The sequence below is a fragment of the Protopterus annectens genome, chromosome 1.part2 (assembly GCF_019279795.1).
Source record: "Protopterus annectens isolate FY-2018-M chromosome 1.part2, PAN1.0, whole genome shotgun sequence".
Classification (NCBI taxonomy): domain Eukaryota; kingdom Metazoa; phylum Chordata; order Ceratodontiformes; family Protopteridae; genus Protopterus; species Protopterus annectens.
The window spans coordinates 812,613,595-812,635,316 of record NC_056727.1 but is presented as its reverse complement, the minus strand read 5'-3'; the positions used below and the strand labels follow the sequence as shown (position 1 = coordinate 812,635,316).

At 39.9% G+C, this 21,722-nt stretch overlaps 1 protein-coding gene across 5 annotated transcripts in view; it reads left to right on the top strand.

Annotated features, from left to right (window-relative positions):
• The window catches only part of LTBP1 (latent transforming growth factor beta binding protein 1), a 2,555,437-nt gene that overhangs the window by 973,821 nt on the left and 1,559,894 nt on the right, over positions 1-21,722 (top strand). For all 5 annotated transcript variants that reach the window (XM_044058988.1, XM_044058973.1, XM_044058980.1 and 2 more), the window contains one exon: positions 10,342-10,569. In XM_044058988.1, the coding sequence (XP_043914923.1) occupies positions 10,342-10,569 (228 nt within the window). The remainder of the gene's footprint in view (positions 1-10,341; positions 10,570-21,722) is intronic.

The window sequence follows — 21,722 nt, the reverse complement described above, 5'->3', positions numbered from 1 at the left end:
CTCAGAATGCCCTAAACTGCAATCAAAGAGAATTTTAGAAACTGTTAAACAAGATAACAGGCCATACTCCCCCAGTAGATTTCCTATGTACAGATGCCATAAAAATATCCTCAGGACAACTCATACCCTCTCACTTCCTAAGGGAATTCACTTCTCCCCCTCCTAACTACTCTACTCCTTCTTCTACCTTAATTCTAGATCATGACCTTATCTCAGGCACCCTCCAGTTCTACTTTAAAGTAATCAGAACCAATGAAATGGAAGAAACCATTGACAATAGCCATATTGATTCTCCTCCTGAAATAGGTTATCAAACCCATTGGTTCATTCACTTAGGAAAGACAATATACCTTGATGTACCTTGATACGGCACTCTTATAGATAGTACCCCAAAAAGGCAACCCCCCATTTCTCGGTCACTCACGTCCCCCGGAATCTCTTTTAAAGTTTTTTTGTCTAGTCCTTCTAGCATGTCGAGGGATCAGTTGCTAGTGTCCTCTCCTGCTCAGCTGGTGAACCTGGGAATATTGAGGCAATGTTACAATTGCCTCATGTACACAGACAACCCTCTCCTCCTCCCACAAAACACAAATACATGCGAGAGATGCAACTATACGGCCAAACTGGAGGCTGAGCTCTCTCAACATAGGACTGGCAAGACCAGTCAGGAGGAGAAGGTTACCACACACACTATAGACCCAGTCTCACATAGTACCATCACAACCTCAAATCATACACATAAACACACAAAGACATACTCGGCGGCTCTGATCAAAAATCTACCAAAACAGCAGAGGCCACCAAAGCAGACACCCAAACAACCACCACCTCAGAACACAACACCTGCAACACATAGACCTCACAGTCAGAGTGTCAAACAGTCACAGCCCTTAAGGCCAAACACAATGCCAGACACACTAGTCATTGGTGACTCCATAGTCAGACACACTGACGTCCGCTCACCAGACTGAGTAAGGAGAAGGTCACAGTAAGCTGCCTGTCGGGCGCTAGAATCCGCCACATAACGCAAGCACTCAGGTCTCTCAACAGCAGGTACAAATATGACTCAGTCATTGTCCACGCTGGTGTAAACGACCTGAGACGTACCTCCTTGGACTACATGAAAAGAGACATTGAGGAGCTCTCTGATTATGTAGCCCAGGCAGGTATGACCCTGACCTTGAGCAGTATCCTACCTTCACCAAGAATGATGCCACAATACAGAGATAAGATGATCAGCTTTAACAATTGGCTTAAACTCTGGTGTCATTCAAAGGGGATCCAATGTCTGTCTGCCTGGGATGACATGCTGGACAAGCCACGCTGCTTCGCAAGGGACGGCTTGCACCTGTCACCCTGGGATTCGGATATTGGCAAAGGCTCTTGCCACCCCATAGTGCCTTTTTAGGCAAGGCTCAAATTCTAAACCTACCACCCTAGAACACAAAAAGGAAAAAACTAAGGGTAATGCTGCTCAATGCCAGAAGTCTAAATCTCAAAATGCACGCACTCGAGGCCCTTCTCAGTATGGAGAACATCGATGTCTGTGCAGTGACAGAAACCTGGTTCAAGGTTCCTGAGAGCACCCCAGCACTATCAGGTTTTACCTCTTATCATGCGTTCGGCCCCAAAATCCGGACAATACCAAGAAAGGAGGGGGTATCCATATTCATCAAAGACACCCACACCTCAAGACTGGTGGCAACGCACGATGCATCGGAGACCATCCAGGTGCAATTAACCATAGGCAAGACTGCTCTGCAAATTGTAGCATGTTACAGGCCACCCTCACAAACTCAGGAACCTCACATGGCCTTCCTGAAAACACTAGAGGGATAAATGTATCACCAAACACCATCATACTAGGTGACTTCAATTACCCTAATATAGACTGGGAACACTACTCAAGCCCAAACACCCTAGCCCAAAAGTTCCTGGAATTCATAAACTCAAATGCCATGGAACAACTAGTCACCATCCCCACAAGAGGAGAAAACATACTTGATCTCATCATCACGAACATGGGAGCACAATGTTCAACACCGGAAGTATACCCCTCACTGGTGAGATCAGATCACAAACTAATCTCGCTGGAGGTCCTCATCCCACCCTCACCTGAAATAAAAAAGACCACAGTAAAGAACTTCTCGAAAGCCGACTTCACACTTCTAAAGACTAGTGTGGTCTCCTTTAAGGCCCCCGAGCCGACGGAAAACAGTACTCAAGCCGCTGAATCACTTACAAATGCCTTCTACCAGCACCTGCAAGACTGCATGGATAAGGCAATCCCAAGCAAAACAAAGACTCTTTGTACCAAAGGCAAGCGTCCACTCTGGTGGACCCCAGCCATAAACAAACTCTACAACAAAAGGAGGAAGCTACTACAAGATAGAGCAAAATCCTTAAAAGGTAAGACACCCTTGATCACTATAAGTAAAAACTAAGAGCTCTCATAAAATCATCCAAAGCAAATTTTGAGAGAAAAATAGCTAAAGACTCAAAAGACAATCATAAGGCCTTCTTTAGCTATGTTAGAAACCTGGGAGGAAACTCCCAGATATGCTCAGAACTAGTTCAAAATGATGTGAAGATTACTGATCCTACAGACATTGCCAACATACTGGCTGACAGGTTCAGTGCAAACTTCTCCCCTCCCCAAAAGGAGAGATATCTATACCAAGCGATTGCAGCCCCCAAACATCTCCAACGCCCAAGTGAGAACTGCTCTCTCCAAAGCAAAAACACAGCATCCATGGGACCTGATGGTGTCCCCGGCTGTGTGCTCCACGAACTCAACGAGAATTAAACCCACAGCTAGGACAGCTGTTTAATCATAGTCTTACCTCTGGATACGCACTCCAGGAGTGGCGCACTGCAACTGTGGTCCCACTTCACAAAGGCGGTGCCTCCACCGACCCTGGAAATTACCGGCCCATTAGCTTGACAAGCCTTATCTGCAAAGCCATGGAGAGGATCATAATGGACCTCATAAATAAAGACATAGGGAATTTGCAGACTTTGGATCCATCCCAGTTTGGCTTTGTCAAAGGCAGATCATGCCTTCTAAACTTGGTTGACTTTTTAGAAACAGTCACCAAAGCCATTGATGAGGGAAAGGCAGTCCATACAGCCTACCTCGATCTGGCGAAGGCCTTTGATACAATACCCCACTCGGGTATCATTGAAAAACTCATCAGTTTAAATGTTAACCCATACATCACAAGATGGGTTGCAAACTGGCTGAGTGACAGAACCCACAGGGTCAGAGTTGCTGGCGCCATGTCAGACTCAAAGCCTGTCACAAGTGGTGTACCACAGGGCTCAGTCCTGGGCCCACTCTTGTTTGGCATCTACTTTTCCAAGTACAAGCAAACACAGGAGGGTTATGGCTGACAAAGTTTGCAGATGACTGCAAACTGGGCCATAGTAGAAAACACATCTGACACAGATATCCTTCAGAAGGGTCTCACAGAAACGGATAACTGGTGCCAGAGCCATGGCCTAAAGTTAAATGCCAAAAATGCATAGTCATACCCTTCGGGAAAAACAAGGTTACCCTAGCTACCAAATAGGTGGCAATCCACTGAGTACAGAAGAAGTTATCAGGGACCTGGGGACCCAGGTTGATAGTAGTCTGTCATTCGACACCCATGTAGCTAAAGTAGTTAGGAAGACCTTCTACATTGCCCACCTTATCATGAAGGGATTCTCATCTAGATCAAGGGAGGTCATAGTCTCCCTATACTCATCACTCATCAGACCAATGATTGAGTACAATGCCCCATTCGAATGTATCTGACCCGACACTTGCAGCAGCTGGAGAGGCCACAAAAGTTCCTCACCAAAAGGATAAAGGGTCTCAAACATCTGTCCTATGCTGCCCGACTGAAAGAACTCCAGCTCTATTCAGTCGCCGCTTGCTCAGAGGTGACATTTGCCTAACATACAAGGCCATGTCAAACCCAGATTTGATGAATATGCTTCACCTCAAAAATCTAGATCCGTCAGAGCCACAAGGGCGGGAGACTTAAACCTCGACACGGCTATTAATAGGACGTGCTGGAGGGATAGATTCATCACCCAAAGACTCCCTATGCTGTGGAATAAAATCCCGGTATATGTGAGGCAGAGCACCTCGCTGGCCTTGTTCAAGAGAAATCTTGACCAATGGATGGGAGATCGCAGATATACCCCAGGGATTACCTCAGTGTCACTGCTCAACAGAGGCACAGCAAAATAATGGGTATAGTTCCCCATACTAAAGGGGTGGCGTAAGCCACAAAACTATGGGCTAGGCTTGTAAATGCCCTCGGGCAGATAGCCTAGTATGAAGTATGAACCTATATTCTATTTATCCAAAAACACGTTTTACAACTTATGTCTCACAAAAACACAATGCCCTCAGTATGAAAAATTACCAGAGTTAGAGCAATCCCGTAGCTAAAAAATCCTAATTGCACCAATAAATTTAGAATCTAAAATCATAAAAAAATATTCTGTGCCCAGTTATCCAAAGTTAACCAACCCCAGAAAACCTTACATAATAGTTACCAACAGCACATGTTGTAAAAGAAGTAGCACAACAGCCCATAGTAACAGACATCCTCATTAGTAATAATAAAGGACTGAGAACTGACAGTATTTGTTGACCTAAACCCTTCAGCACTGTTCATCATTATCTCCTGGTATTCAGCCTAAAGACTGCTAACATCAGTGCTGATGCAGCCCTATGGTGTAATGATTTTAGGTCTTGCAATCTCTTAAAGTTACATTTGGAGCCACATCCTCTCTCCTATGTCACGTCTTGGTAGGTATCCCTCAAGACTCAGTACTTTCTCTTACTGTCTTCTTTCTTTTCTGACAACAGCATCCCATGGGATACCTACTGTCACACAGATCTACTGTATGCAGATGACATTGTTATTTACAGATCTAGCTCCATACTAGACGTAACCTAATACTCAACATGAAAAACGAGTAATGCTGTTTGGTAACAGGTCTTTAAATTCCTCTATTCCTGCTCGATCTCCTGCAAGCGAAATCTTGTGCCAGAAACAGTCCAATATTACAGATACCTTGGAATGTGGCTAGAGACTTCACTTAATTTTCAGTTTCATATTTATGTTAATTAAGCCCAAGTTAATAAATTACTCTTCTGTTACACGAATATGTCCTACATCCTCTTTCCAGTGGCTATGTCAGCAATAGAGAATGGAGACCTCTTTCTTCAGCTTGAATATGTTTTTTTTTTTTTGCTTTTTGTTTCTGCTTCACTAAAGAGTTGTAGTGCTTTACAAGGCACCTCAATCAACAATTGCAGGTTCATTAGTCTACTCCATAAAACGGCACATCACTGCCTTTCTCTTGCAAAAGCCAAGTGGCTGCCCATACCACAAAGAGCTTCCCCACTTCTGGTACCCCATTACACAAAATGGTATGCAAAGTAAGTTTCTTGTTCTTTGATTAGAGAATTCCAGACTGAGCTCTTTCTCCTTATAATCTGTTTCCTTTCTCAAACTGCATGCCATTTGCAAATTCCAATATCCAACCTGACATGCACATAGCATTCATTTTCTGTATTGACAACCGAAGTTTGTGAAATCATACTCAAACATACTAAATCATTACACGCTATTACTAATTTCCATGAACAGCTGAAATATTTCCTGCTCAACTGATTGACATGCAGTTGCTTTATAAACAGCACCATAACAATCTATTCCACATTGCAGTTCAAGAACACTCCATGTGCATGGTCTGCTGTCATTCTTATTGCTTCACTAGCCCTCATTACTCCCTATATTAGAATATTGAACCTACTGCAGCAGCCACACATCTCTGCACATTACAGATACAGCACAACTTCTTAAACACACACACACACACACACACACACACACACACACACACACACACACACACACACACACACACACACACACACATGTACATCCTTCCACAGACACATACACCCCCTCTCCCAACACACACACACTCCCCACGTGCAAATACACTCACATACACACACACACACACACACACACACACACACACACACACACACACACACACACACACACAATCACACACACACACACACACACACACACACACACACACACACACACACACACACACACACACACACACACTCACACTCCTAGCACCAGCCAGTCCTTGAGTCATTCTTTGGCCATGCCTGGGCTACTGCAGACAACAAATACAACTCTAACGAATTTACTGTCACCCCAAGCAAAGGTCCTCTCCACACACCTCCCTTTCTGCTTCCTTCCTTTTCCACTTCTTAGACATAGTATTATTCTTACTAGTGGCAATATATGATTATTGACCATGGGATGGGAAAGGTCAATCTGTAACCAAATGGGATAGGTTGTTTTGAGCACAAAAAGGGAAACTGGCTAGGCATAAAATGGCCTACAAAATCATCTAGCCTAGTATTAATTGGGAACCCATGAACCTATAAAATCACTCCACTAAAATTTTCCTCTCACAACTTTCTCTCTCCCACAACTTCATACCACATCTACACTTTCCATTCTCACTTGTTCCATCCAGAAATCCTTCCTCTACTGCCATCTGCTTCATGATGTGTAGGTGTTGGTGTAAAATAGTGTGCCTTTACTGGTTTTGTACAAGATTCATTATATAGTGCAAAATGATTTTTTGTTTATGTTCATAGTGCAGTACAGTGTTCACTATGCAATATAAATGCCTTTACTAGTCTATGTGCTCCCACTGTATGAAGTTTAGCAACCTACTGACAACCTTGTACAGACTAATCCTGCTACCGTTTTTATATATTTGATCATACTGCTGTTTTCCTGATGTAATTTACTATGTAACCAACTTCTTTATATTACGTTATACATTTTTTATTATTTTATTTGGTTGTAAATCCCAACATTAGGCTGAAAGTGGTCCACTTGAATCACTGCTTTACCCCAGTAAACAAATTAATAAAGTATATTCATCATCATCAGCCCCCTTTTTTCCCATTTTTCTATATGAGGTCAGGGTATCGTGTTAACTGTCGCCATCTCTCTCAATTCGTGCCACACTCCTGCCTTTTTTGACACTCATGCCTGACTGTCGCAGATCTTTTTTCACACAATCCATTCACCTCTTTGCTGGACATCTTCTTTTCCATTTACCTTTTTCCTGTCTGTCCCAAATCTTCTTCACCAGATTGTCTTCTGCTTTTCTGCACGTGTCCAAATCACCATAATCTGTTCTCTTTGCTCTTTCCTGCAATTGGAGCAACTTTGGTTTCTGCTCTTATGTCCTCAATTCTTGCCTGTCCCCCACTGTGCATCCTACCACCTTTCTCAGGCACTTCAATTCCATCTTCTCTAGCTTCTTCAACTGCTCTGCCTTTACTGCCCAGGTTTCTGTACCATTCAGTAGTGCTGGTCACATCGCTGTCTTATACACATTATTTTTTAGATTCTTTGGCATTCTTCTGGCATATACTACACCTCAGACTCCCTGCCAGTTGGCTGCAGCCCCACTGTTTCTAGCTTTGACCTCTTTATTTAGACTTCCCTTCTCATCAAATACCCCTCCCAGATACTTGAAGCTATTTACCTGTTCCATTATCTCCATTCTGTCTCACTTCTCAGCTTCTTCTGATTTTCCCCAATTTGTAGACATACAAGGAAGCAAACCCTCCTGCACCCCTGTTAATTATATATACTAACTCCGAGACCACTTAATTCCTGGGGGATTTTTTCCTACCCTGAGATTGTCGATCATAGAAAGTTACTAGGCTATTGGCCCTGAGGTCCTTACAAGCCTAGCCAAGAATTTAGCCCATGTTCTGACAAGTCGGCACCTGATGCCCCTGTCCAGCAGAGACACAGGCGGAATCCCAGGGGTGTATTTTATGTTCCCCATCCAGCTATCTAGGTTGCTCTTAAAAAGGGTTAATGAGGTACTCTGCCTGATGTGGAGCAGGAGTCTGTTCCGCAAAAGGGGGAGTCTCTGGGAAACAAATCTGTCCCACCAGCAAGTCCTATTGATATTACAGACCAGGTTGAGGTCATGCATGCAGGTTACTCGCGTGGAGCTTGACCGGCAGCTATGCAGCAGTCTCATCAAGGCGGGATCTGAGATTGCTTTGTATACCATACAGAGGTCACTTCTGAGGAGTCGGTAGGAGACTGAGATCTCACAAACTTGTCGACTGTCTATATAATCGACCAAATGTGGCTGATTAAACAGGTGCCAACCAAGCCCCCTGTTGACCAAATCAACAGAATCTAAATATGTATGTGTGTGTGTGTGTGTGTGTGTGTGTGTGTGTGTGTGTGTGTGTGTGTGTGTGTGTGTGTATATGAGTGTGTGTGTGTGTGTGCGTGTATATATATTTATATATATATATGTATATATATATATATATATATATATATATATATATATATATATATATAGTTAGTTAATTTAGGGATCACTTTTTTAGGTCTTGCCCCACAGATTTTTTTTTTTTATAGCTAGTAAGAAATAGGTTCATAGATAGATTCATAGATTAGTACTAGGCTAATTGCCCTTGTGGGCCATTTTCATCCTAGCCAATTACCGCATGTGAGAATCAAACCCTGCACCTTATGTTTCTAAGGTAAACACCTTAACCATTATGCCAACCTCCCACCCCAAATGAGAAAAAAAATGATGTGACTGTGACAAAATATTAATGTCAGTGTTTAATTTGTGAGGCAAGTAACCCTCCTTGCTATTTCATGAGCATTAGGTTATAATGTATGTTGCAAGGTAACAGTGAGAGTGTTTTCCTTGCGATATACTGTTAAGGATAGACGGAGGTATGGATGCAGTCTGTGTGGCCTGTAACCATAGACTAGAAGAATTTAATTTGCCTGACTAGACCATAGGCAGATGCTTTCATGTTTTTTGCCAAAGCCAATAAAACATTTCCTTTGTTGTCACTTGGCAATCAAACAGTGGGCAAAACCTGTGCATTGTCATATGGATCAGATGCCCTTTTAGAGACTGTGCACTGTGCATTTGTTACCAACGGCCTGGAGGAGCCCATCTGCCAAAGAGAAAGTCCAGTTTTACAGCATGTCCGTCTTTGTTTTTTAACTGGAAGGGTACCCTAATAGCTAGCCGTATTATTTTCAGCCATGATACTAGCACAAGACAGAGTAATTGCATATAATACCGGAAGCATGTAAGGAATAAAAATGTAGTTCAAGTGAGCTGTCATGTAAAGAATAAAATTAACAGAAAATAATACACAGCTGTAGTTCAAGTGAAGTACGTAGGTAACACGTGAGAAGTTCCCGTACACCATGCATCATCAGGAACATGAAAGGACGTAACTAAGACTACGCAAATAGCTCATTTCAGTTTATGTTTTGTACCTTTTTGTGATGTTGTGTACCTGAAGTCATTAGCCTACCCGCTTCCACCTCCAACTGACCTGATTATTTGTTTCCCTGTCCCTATAACCGTTCACCTGTTGGAGAGGCCATTATCCTGCAGTTTGGAGGTTTTCGTTTCTAACTCCTTAGGGGTGAAGGACGTCTAGTGAAGATAATGTAGTTTTGCACTTTGAGGTTTTTGTCCCAAACTCCTTAGGGGTAAGAGACATCTAGTGGAGGGGTGTTGTCCTGCAGTTTGGAGGGTTTTGACCCTAACTCCTCTTCCTGGTGGCTTGACATGAATATCACCAAGGTGAGTCCTACAGTGCTGATGTACCAAGTCCATCTACAGGGTTACACTACTTGGCAGATGTTAAGGCATGTTGCCTGATATGTGCTGCTTTATTACTGTCACTACTGCAGTGTACCAGTGTTGTCCCTTTCTTCATTACTTCCCATCCGACTGGTCCAGTATGCAAGTCAGTAATCAGTCCTGGGTCATTTGGGTCATAACCAAGGCTATTATCCATTTATGCCATGGAGCTTCTGTACAAGGTTGTAGCCTTTGTGTAATATTAACTAAAGATATACAAGCCTATTCCTAATAGCTGGACTAATTAGTAGACTGAACCCAGTGAGTCCAGGTTTTCATACTCTCAGAAATAACGAATAACATGGTAATACAGCAAGCAGAGGTTTTGCCAGTTTTAAAGGTGCTGTTGTTGCCGTGTGATAAAAAAGTATGCAAATGGTTTATAACACAATTTTTGATGTCACTGATTGCACTAACACTTTACTTTGCAGAGTACTTGTACCATAAACCTCAAGCCAGGCTTGTGTTTGTTTAGCCTAAAGAGTATGGTAAATAAGTAACAAATGAAATTATTTCACTTGTAAGTAAGAATGGTGACTGGAATAATGGGAATTCCTTCTTTTTTTTCAGTTGTATGCCATCTTCCATGCATGAATGGAGGACAGTGTAGCTCCAGAAACAAGTGTCAGTGCCCACCAAACTATACTGGGAAGCTCTGCCAGATACCATTACAGAATGGCAATGGTCACCAGCAGCAGCAGCAGATCCAGGCAAAGGACAGCAAGACTACCGCCTCCCAGGTTATTCATTCAACCCATACTCTGCCATTAAGCTATGCCGGCCAAGAGGATACTCAAGGTTAGTGCACTGTGTCTGTTTCTCTTGTTCAGATTGTATTGATGGACCTTAACCTTGCCAGCTTGTGCTCATAAGCAGTACAGCATAACCAAACAATTATATATTTGTTTTATGAAATCGTACTTGCTTGCACTCCTCTAAATGTTAGGGGATTTATTTGCTTGTTTGTGTATACATTTACTTATTTGTATACTTGAAAAGTCATTTAATTATGCTTTCTGGAATGTATGACTGTGATAGAAACTGAAACAGATTTCATTTCTGATACACTGTGGATACTGGATACAACATGCTTGAACACAGTAGTCTTAGATAGAACTAGCTTATCTTGAGTCCGGTTTCATTCCCCCAATTTGGTGCTCCTCAAAATTTAAAAAAAAAAGAAAGAGCTGACTGGTGCTGCAAAAGTAAGGAGCAAACACCCCCTCAACTAGCCAAAAAAGGTCTCTTTCTTCTTTTAGAACTGTAACACATAGTTTGCAACAACATACCTGCATTCCTGACCACCAAGACAGTATTCATTTCAGTACCAGTATTCAAAAGTATTGCATTACCGATTGATATGCATCTCCAGATCACATCCCATAAAACCTTGATCCTGGGGTGGCTGCATCCTTATCCCCACCCTAGCTATGCCTCTGCCAGTAGTTAATAGCATGAGGATGTCTTGGGCAGGTATAGGATTGTAGGAAGACACTATTTTATTTATTGCTGTTTATGTAAAAGTTGATAAGAAAGTGGCATGATGAATAAGGGAACTATAGTTTTCTTGTTTAATTTTCAGTTTGTGCACTTCAGACCAAAAATCTTGAATCCTGTCAAGGTCTGCCTTTCACAGAAGATTACAATATCCATGACAGGTCTCCAATTTCCTGAGAAAATTGTCTTAGTAGTAAACTCATAATATTTCCTGATAGTGGGGCATGAGTGAGTAGGCATTTGGTCATCATAGATGATTGATGATATTTTTTTGCCCCTGAACGTAATGTCTCCATCCCTTTTAGTTAGGCCTGACTGCACTGCTGTGCTACTCTTTTTACAATGCATCTATGCATACTCGCACATTCATGCATACTGTGCTGTTCTGTATCCATTCCATGCACATGTACTACCACATACTCATACATTTATGCATACTGTACTGCTCTGTATCCATTGCATGCATACATACTCACGCATTCACGCATGCTGTGCTGTTGTATACACAATTCACGCACACATACTTCTACATACTCACACATTCTTGCACACAATCCATGCACACATACCATGTTCACACATTCATGCATGCTATGCTGTTCTGCACACAATCCATGCACACATGCTTCCATGTACTCGCACATTCATGCATGCTATGTTGCTTTTGTATAATCCATGCAATAATGTCTGCATGCACACAGTCATACATGCTGTGCTGTTCTTTGCACAATCCATGCACAATTGTTTCCATGTACTCACATATTCATACTTGTGTCTTGCTGTTTATATATTTCATGCATGCATGCTTGATTTCATATACACATTAATTTATGTTATGCTGCTTTTCACTCAAGCCATGCATTCATGATTCCATGCAATCACACACTCATGCATGTTGTGGTAATGTTTACACACTCCATGCATGCATGCTTCCACATATTCATATATTCTTGCATGCTGGGCTGCTGTTTACGTACTCCATGCACACATGCTTCTACTCGGTCACATATTCATGCATGATGTGCTGCTGTTTATGCACCCCATGCATATGTTTCCACTTACTTGCATATTCATGCATGCTTCTATGTGCTCACACATTCATGCATTCTTTGCTGCACTGAAACCCATTAATTCAGTTAGTCTGTTTCTTTGTCCTCTTCCTGGAATAATTTCTAGTGCAGCAAGCTGCTTTTTCTCCTTTTTCTGAGACAAATGAAACACGATTGGCTGCTTATTCCCATCCTCCTATGGCTGACTTCTACCATCCCAGGGCCTGCCACCATACACAAAGGATCAATTAAGGACATACCAGTGCCTCAGCTATATGGCTTCGGAATGAGAGGTCTTTTGCATATATCTCACTACAGAAGGTTATTACACAGTGAAAAGTCTAGCTTAGCTTGGTCTTTCATGCATTTTTTACTGAATCGTTTCTCTTTGTGACCTTTTCACCTTTTGGTTTGGATATTTAATATTGCTGACCTACCCTTGTTTGTTTTGGACTGTTGTCGCAACTTTAGCTGTGGTGTGTATTGTATTCCTAATACAGCACACACTACAGCTAAAGTAAAACAACAGTGTTGTGTATTGTATTCCTAATACAGCACACACTACAGCTAAAGTAAAACAACAGTGTTGTGTATTGTATTCCTAATACAGCACACACTACAGCTAAAGTAAAACAACAGTGTTGTGTATTGTATTCCTGATACAGCACACACTACAGCTAAAGTAAAACAACAGTGTTGTGTATTGTATTCCTGATAACGGTTGGTGTTTTACATGCAAGGAATATGTTCTTTAGTGCTCAGTCCCATAGTCATTTTTGTAACTACAGTCCCCCCCACCTTCTCTATGTGTTAACCAAACAAAACAAGCTTGACTGACCTTTCATACATAAGTGTGTTGGATATACAAAAAGACTATAAGGAATCCTGGGAAACTGGTGTAAATTTCCCTTAATTTTGACTTCCAAAATAAAGGTTGTTGCAGTTTGTCTTAGCTTAATGTTTAGTCACATTCTTGACCTAGGTACATATAGACTTGCATTATATAGGAGTTTTGTTACATTAATAACACAAATTATTTCAGAATTGTTTGTTTAAACCTAAGTACAGGTTTCAGTGTGGCAGTTTGGTTAGTACCAGGTGGATGGTCAGCTTGGAGCTACAAAATCCATTTATAGTCCTTAACTTCAAATTTATTATTTATATCACCTCTCCTAATAGTTCTATCAATAGTACCTATAACCCTAAAAGTAAAAGCATGCAATGGACCAGCCTCACAGATATGCTTAGTTAAGGAATGCATTAATATATCCCTCGATATCAGAATTATGTTCAATAATTCTGTCCTTTATCCATCGCTTCGATTTCTCCACATAAAAACTAGAACATGCTTTACACGTAACAAGATACATAACAACATTTGTATTGCAATTTACCAAACATTTAAAGGTATAAACCTTGTTAGTCAAAGGATGTAGAAAATTTGGGTTCTGTTCAATAAGACCACAACAACAACAGTTATAACATGGAAATGTTCCAATTTTAGTTGTTTTTTTAACTGTAGCATTACCACTTATATCCTTGTAGCATAATCGCTGGTTTAGATTGGAACAATTCCGATGGGTGAACATAGTTCTACTCTCAATAAATTCCTGTAACTCGGGCATAATTCTTAAAATGCCCCAATTGTCAAATACAATATTTTTAATATCTTCACTGCACCTACTAAAAATAGTTACATAATGTACAATATTATTATTCCTAAGGACCCCAGTTGTCCACATTCCTACTGAGCCATTACCAAAATATAGTCTAGTTACAGATTTCCTAGATGCAGTAATATCTTGTCTGATATCAGTTAATAACCCAGCTTCATAACCCCTATCAACAAATTCATACATTATCACATCCATTTGTCATTCACAACCACTCGAGTTGTTTAACATACTTACTTGTGTCATCTGTGACTGAACAATTCTCTTAAACACATAGGAAGAGTGCATACTCTTCCTACGCAAATATTTATTCGTATGCAAGTTCTTTCTATCCACTGAGGTATGTATGTTAATCCCATCATGTCTAATAGCAACATCCAGTAAATCCATACCATTCGGTGAAGTGTGCATAGAGAATTTCATAAAATCGATACTGTTGCTCAAATAATCCACAAACTGTGTCAGCTCACCAACTTCCCCTTCCCAGATCAGGAATACATTGTCCACAAATATTTTAAAAAACTCACCTTACTTGCATAACAATCAGGACCATTATAAATATTCTCCTTCTCCCATACATTTAAAACCAAAGTAGCATATGTATTAGAGATGGGAGTACCCATCACTACTCCTGAGGTTTGATGGTCGAGTGGTGTTCGAAAGACATGCGTGAATGGGCGTGCCTTCGTTGAAGGATGGGCGTTGGGCTGGCACCTCAGCACCATAAAAATCTACTGCCAATCATTAGCGGACCGGAGTTCTGCTGTGGTGACCCCTAACCGATTAAAGCCAAAAGAAGAACAAATATCTTCATGCAGTATGGTATAATTTTCTATCATGGACAAGAGGTTGATGCAGCCAAACTCCTCAGCCTTCATCAGCCACGAGGAATTATGTTGATAGGTACACGATATCTCTGTAGATCATTTAGTTGTCCTAAAGATTCATAAATGTTTACAGTCATCATCTTGGTTTTCAAACCTGTTGAGCTGATTTTCTTTTACTCTTTTGCCCCGTGTTAAATATGTCTTTAATGTTATGTAATCTGACGCAATGTGTAATTGAAACCATGCATCTGAGCAAGCTGTTAAAGCAACAGTCACTTGTTATAAAAACTGTAGCCTTCTCCTAAGAGCATTTTTGAGGGGGGTGGGGGCTGAACAATCAGTTAGGTTACATATGTTGCTTTTCTGGATTTTGTCCAGTTTCCACATTTGCTAGGTTGTGGTCACTATAGACAGCAAAGCTCATAAATGTGCAAATGTGGTAATAAGATCCCTTCCCATAATAGGCACACATTGTGCTTGTTTTGCTTTGGGGGAGATGATTTTGATGCTGATTGTGATATTTGTGAATCTTTTACTTCGACTACTGTTACAGGGAGAAGTAAAAACCCGTAATTGATAACAGTAAGGAGAATCCTCTCTTATCTTCTAAGGGAAATTTGATTTTGACTTCCCTTTTTAGGTTGACTCATTTAGGAATGACAATTGAACCTGGGCCTGAGAAAGTTCAGGATGTTAGATCCATGCTATTGACCATTATGTCAATGGGACCTGAAGGCATGGCCAGAGACAGAGAAAGAACATGATCAAGAGAAAACAAAGGGTAGACAAGCCTGGCAGGGAGCCATTAGGCAACATGCTGTTTCTTCTCTCAGACCCAATTTGGTAAAGGTTATTTCAGCTCCTTCTATGTCTGGGATATGGAAAGTACTTTTGTATGCTTTGTCTGATCCCTTTCCAACTAACAAGACTCACAAGTGAATGTGTTTCTTCATTGTCAAATACTGGGGTTCATCAAATTTTTGTTTCCTCAAGGTCTTCTTCCACAGCCAGTCAAGTCTCTTCACAGCATTTTACTGAAGATTGATTACTGGAAAGTGTTTGAGGGAATATTGCAGGTTGAGTAAATGGTACCTCGTGGACCTCCACACAGTAATTTATGGTCAGATAGAGTTTCTTCTGCATTAACAAGTTTCATAGCTTCCATTTCTTGGTCCTCATCAAGGTGCCTGCCTCAGACAGGCCAAATCTTGATCTACATGTATTAATGCAGGTAGTAGGATTGTAAGTTGTTTGTTTTTTTATTTTAGTACTAGTGGTAAATCATGATATAGATGAAAAGAGAGACAATACATCAAGTGCAGGAAGCTAAAAGAAGTTAAATAAAAAAATCAGTTACAAAAAATCATCATCGTAATCACCTTGCACGCAACACCAAAGGACATTTTTTTCTAGGGATAAATACAATTCTGCTTAGCCAAGGCTGCCTCTGAATCAAGCAATAACTCAATCAAATCACATCAGATCAGGTTTGAGCTGAATTCTAATGCATCTGCCAAATAACCAAATCAGGATAAAGTGAGAGACTTAAATCCAGATGAATGAAAGGAACCCAGGCACAGGTTATCAAACTAAAGTCCCAATAGCAAGTAGGGAAGGGAGGAAGGTCAGCAAACCAAGCAACTGCCCCAGCTTATGTGCACAGAAGTAAACATTCAGTACTTTCTGGAAACTTACAGCTACTGAATTGACACTATTTGGAAATCTTATGAAACTGAAAAAACAGCATGTAGTTTCCTGAGTTGTCTGCAAATTTTAAAAAAGAACATTGTGTCTATTTCTCTGCTAGAGCTTGTACTCTTACATATTGTTATTAATATGTGTCTTAACGACTACTGCTCCCTTATCTAACTACATCCTACATCTTTTAATTATTGGCAGTACTTGTATTTTTATTATTACCTGTTTTGTCTTATGTAACTTTAAATTTGTTGTAAATATTAACTAACTGTACTGTTAAAGAGAGTTTCTCCCCGGGTCTCCACTGAAAACGGGCTTCTTGCCCAGTCGGACACTACCCGGTTAAGAAATGTAAATAAAATAAAATAAATGTTATGTTATTTTTTTCATTTAATTTTTATATGCTAGCTTCCCCAATTTGTTAGACATTGTCTAAAACATACCTCTGTGAAGCATGGGTCCTTCCCCTTTTCAAGCATGCTGACTTAACTTAGGCATTGAGTTGAAAAGGTCACAGCATGAACCACAGCTTTGTAAGAATTATATGTGTCTCATGTATTTTATAACTTAAATACAAAACTTTGATTAATTGATGTAGGATTATTAAAAGAATGTTCACTAATAATCATATCATAATGAGCTAACAAGCTTAATATTTAACTAATTAATGCAGATTTATACTGTTATGTGTTTTCTACTCACTTTGCTGTTTCATGCCCAGCCATCCAACATGCCTATTCAATGTTTCTACTTTCTGGCTTTCTCTAAAAAAGATCAAAAAAAGAGCCGGCACCTTGGGAGTGTGAAGATTTTTCCAAAAACCAGACCGGTTTCAGCTTGTAGCTTTCATCAGTGGTACCACTGATGAAAGCTACAAGCTGAAACCGGTCTGGTTTTTGGAATAAATCTTCACACTCCTAAAGCTGGCTCTTTTTTTGATGTTTGTTATAGTTTGTCTGGCCCGTGCACCTACCGTACTTGCTAGCCTGCCTCGTTTTCGCTAAGAAATGTAAATAATTATGTCTAAAGGTTTGCATTGGTCTTGTGTGATTATTAACTGCTGTTCACCTGAAGATAAGAACTTGTGGGGTATCTGTAATTGTATACAGAAAAGCTTAAGCTGTTAATGCATGAGACATACCAGTTTGTAATCAGCATTGACTTTGCCCCACTGGATGGAGTACAAGAACTCTTGGAAAGTACAGGCCAGCAACTGCAGGCAGTAGTATATAAAGTCTGTTTCATTGCTGCAGGAATCTTGGTGCATTTCTCTTTTTCAAGGGCCACTGCATAACCATGCTTTGTTTAAATGCTCTTGATGTCTTAGCTGGTCAAGCATTGACTGACATCAGCATGGTAAATTTAAAGTTCTTTATTCAAAGTTCACCTCTTGTTTTTGTTTCTCTTGCTTAATGTCATGCTGTCAGAGGAGTATCAGTGTGTCTTTCTCTGTTTTAGGGTATACCATTATTTCTGTGTCATTTGTTGTACCCTAAAAGGTACTGTGGCACCAGAGTTGCCACATGATACAGTGCCATTTGTGATACTATTTAAATTTTAGCTCTCACAGATTGAGCCTTCCATCCTAATGCACACACTATCATAGTTACTGATATGACTAATGACTCCACAGTGATTAAAGGTAGAGTAAAAATGAGTACCCTTAATTTCCTTTCCTTAACCTTTAAAAAATTCCATAAATCCCTTTGCACTTAACATGCACCTTTGCCTCAGCTAGTTCCTTCAGCACTCTTCATGCCCCAGTTGTCATGCATAAATTCCGTGGCTTCAGAAGTGTAATACATCAAACAAATGTTGATTTTCAAAGCTAGACTTCAGGGTGAAGATGTAGGTGAATGCTTCAATGCAGGAACTTTAAACCTGCTGCCGTAACAAAGGCAGTTCTTTGTTATGTTCTTTCAGTGCACTTCCAAATTGCCTTGCTGGGGCCCTCATCATGACAAATTACACTTTTTGTTAGGAATGTATTTCTGAAAAAGTGATTTAATATTGCCATCAAGGAATTATTTATACTTTTTCTGTGTTTATGTTTATGAGGTGAAGTCACAGCAACATTGTTTTGATACTTTGGCAAATAAATGCTTAAAGGACACACACACACACACACACACACACACACACACACACACACACACACACACACACACACACACACACACACACACAATTATTATACCTTAACCAGTATTTCTATTCTTATTGTGTGGCATATTCATGTTTTACTGCCCTTCATTCCTGTGTGACATCCATCATCGGTTACGTGATGACATTTCAATGTTTGTATTACAATCTGAAACCAGAGCAGTGTAAATGTCATCTTATTTTGTTTTTTGTTTTGCTGCATATTTTTAAAGAAGGTGAAGTTAATTCTGTTTCAGTGTGTTTTTATGCTTTGTTGGGAAAAAAGGAGTATGAGAAAATGGGTATGCAGTAAATTTACTATTAAAACTTTTTTTTTAATTCATATGATATCATATAGTACATTTATATTTGGGTTAAATGTTTAATGTATGAAATCTGTAGTTCTGTGAAGTGGTTTGGATTTGGAGGACTAAAATAAATGTCTACATCACAATCTTAGCGGTATGTGCAACTAGAGGTTGGTCTGGATTCCAAAATACTTTGTACAAAAGAATAGGGCTGTGTAATTAATAAAGATTGCTGCACAATGGGGTAAGACCTTGCATGCCATTTTCCCACACTGTATAGTCATAGTACTTTCTGCCTAGTGCACCCTCTCCTCCCAGGATTACCAGCTGTATAAAGGCTAATGCTATTGGGACAGTTTATGGGAGTAGAACCATCTACCTACAGATAGTGCAGTGTCTGGGGCTGCACTAATCTTCCAACCCCACTGATGTATTGCTCATCTAAGAAAGTTGAGCAGCTAAGTCAGCTAAAAAAGAAAAAAAACTGTTAAAACTCTTTTGTTTTCAGTAGGAAAACTACTAGTCACACAGTCACCTTGTCCGCTTGTGGTACATGCTACTACAATGCCACAATGACACCTCCACACTGCAGCCAATAGATCATAGCAGCAGTTCTCCTAATTACCATTATATGATAATGGCTGCTCTGCCATCATGCATAATGAATGAAAGAGTTTTACAAATCACTGTGTGGCATGATGGGGGAACACAGTAGGGGACAGCTACTTAGTATTGTATGCCAGACAGTTATACATTATTTATTATATAATAAAGGGTTGTTACTGTTCACAAATGCTCACACTTATTGGGCAGCCCAATTTGTAAACTGAACACATGCCAATAGAAACAAGTCCGGCTGCTAATGTATTGCTAAGCAAAAGGACTTTCTATTGGTTTATGATGAAAACACCATCAATAACCTATTTTCACGATGGACAGAGCAAAATATGAGGAAAAATTATGACCTGCAAAACTCTGTACTATTGAGAGGAGTGGTTACAGTTGGTCATACTGCTAGTAATCATGTTTGTAAACAGGGAAATTTTACGAAACACCCTTGACTTTCCTCATATATTTGTCTTACTCCTCAATATTTGTTTTAAATTTTCTGCTCAGCCAATAAGAATTTTTCAGGTAATAATGCCACACAGAGTTTTATACTATTGTCTCTCGCTTTTTTGTTTATTACACAGATTGAAAAAGACACAACAGTTATGGGGATGCAGTTTTTTGTACACTGCATTATGTATTGTGTAAGTGTAGGGAGGTAATGCCATATATATGTGGAGTACATCTGAATGCAAGGAAGGAAGTGGAAGGACACTAAACTGCCATCATACAAAGACATTATTAAAGATCAAGTGCAAAGGTTTTTTACCCAATTCTTTTTATATAATTATGCCCTCAACTTGTAAAGTGTGCTTTTTTATTCTAAAATTTGTACTTTTTACTTTAATTACTTCAGTGGTCCTGTATTTATTAAGTTTAATAAACTGTTACTTCTGTTTATTGTATGCTGAGCAACTGTCCAATTACTTCCTGAGTCCGGGTCATCCAGCCCCACATATGTTTTCAGTAGTTTGCAGCAGATTTTGTTGCAAAGATGCAGTATATTCAATTAGTTAGATAAATTAAAATGTAAATAACATGATAATTAGCTATAACTAACTAGCTAACTTAATTAAATAAATAAATGCAGCTATATTGAAATGAAATATAACAAAAGCAATATGGAACAGGATAGGATTCGTAGTAAGACATATAGTGCTTAGCACATAGTGTAATAAAACAGATGTAAAACTAGTAAAACATTATCTACCAGTGGACTGATTGATCACTTTTAGGAAAAAAATACAGATATGTGAGGCACATACAGTCTGGATTTGTCCAGTGTCCCAGAAAAAAATGAAAGAAAGAAGAAAAGAAAGCAAAACCATAGGTGAGTGAAGTGTTTCACCAGCTTTCAAAGTTGGTAAAAACACTTAGCACTGTTAATACACAGTGGCGTACCTCTCAACTTCTTTGATTAAGAATTCTGGACAAAGCTTTCCAAGATGGCTGCACACAGATGAACAGCTTAGCTTCTGCTCTCCCAGTATAAAAAAGAAACTGAAAGACAAGGGCCAGGAACTCTGTCACTTTTAGTAAATTCAGTTACTGGCTAGTAAGTACACTGCCTAGATGCCAGCAAAGAAGAAACTAAGAAAGCCTGAAAGAAAAGCAACTAAAAAAGGTGAAGAGAAAACACTGACTAGGAAGAAACCTGCAGCTGTTCAGCAAAAAGTATTTCCACTCTGGCTTTGGTGCAAGAGATGGCTTCCAGTAATCTAGAGGAATAAATAAGACAAATATGATCAGAGCGTATTAAAATAAACAAAAGCACTAAAGGAGTATACTGAGTGAAATATCAAAAGACTTGAAAAAAATGGAAAAGCTTTAAACTTTTGCTTATAAACTCCAAAAATTAGAGGGCGAAATTAAGAAAATGATGGCTGAGTATGCGACTGCTCAAGAAGAGATGTTTCAAAAAATCTGAGATTTTCTGCTGTATCCGGGAAACTAGAAGGAACAGACTATATTAATTTTATGAAGACACGAATAAGCAACTGGACTAGTGTCCCACAGCAGGAACTGTTAATTGAAAGGGCACACCATGTGCATGCTCCAAACCAGGTCATGAGAAAGCATCTAAGACCTGTATTAGTAGACATGCAAACTTACCAACAGAAAGAGTTGATCCTGAAAAACTATGGAAAA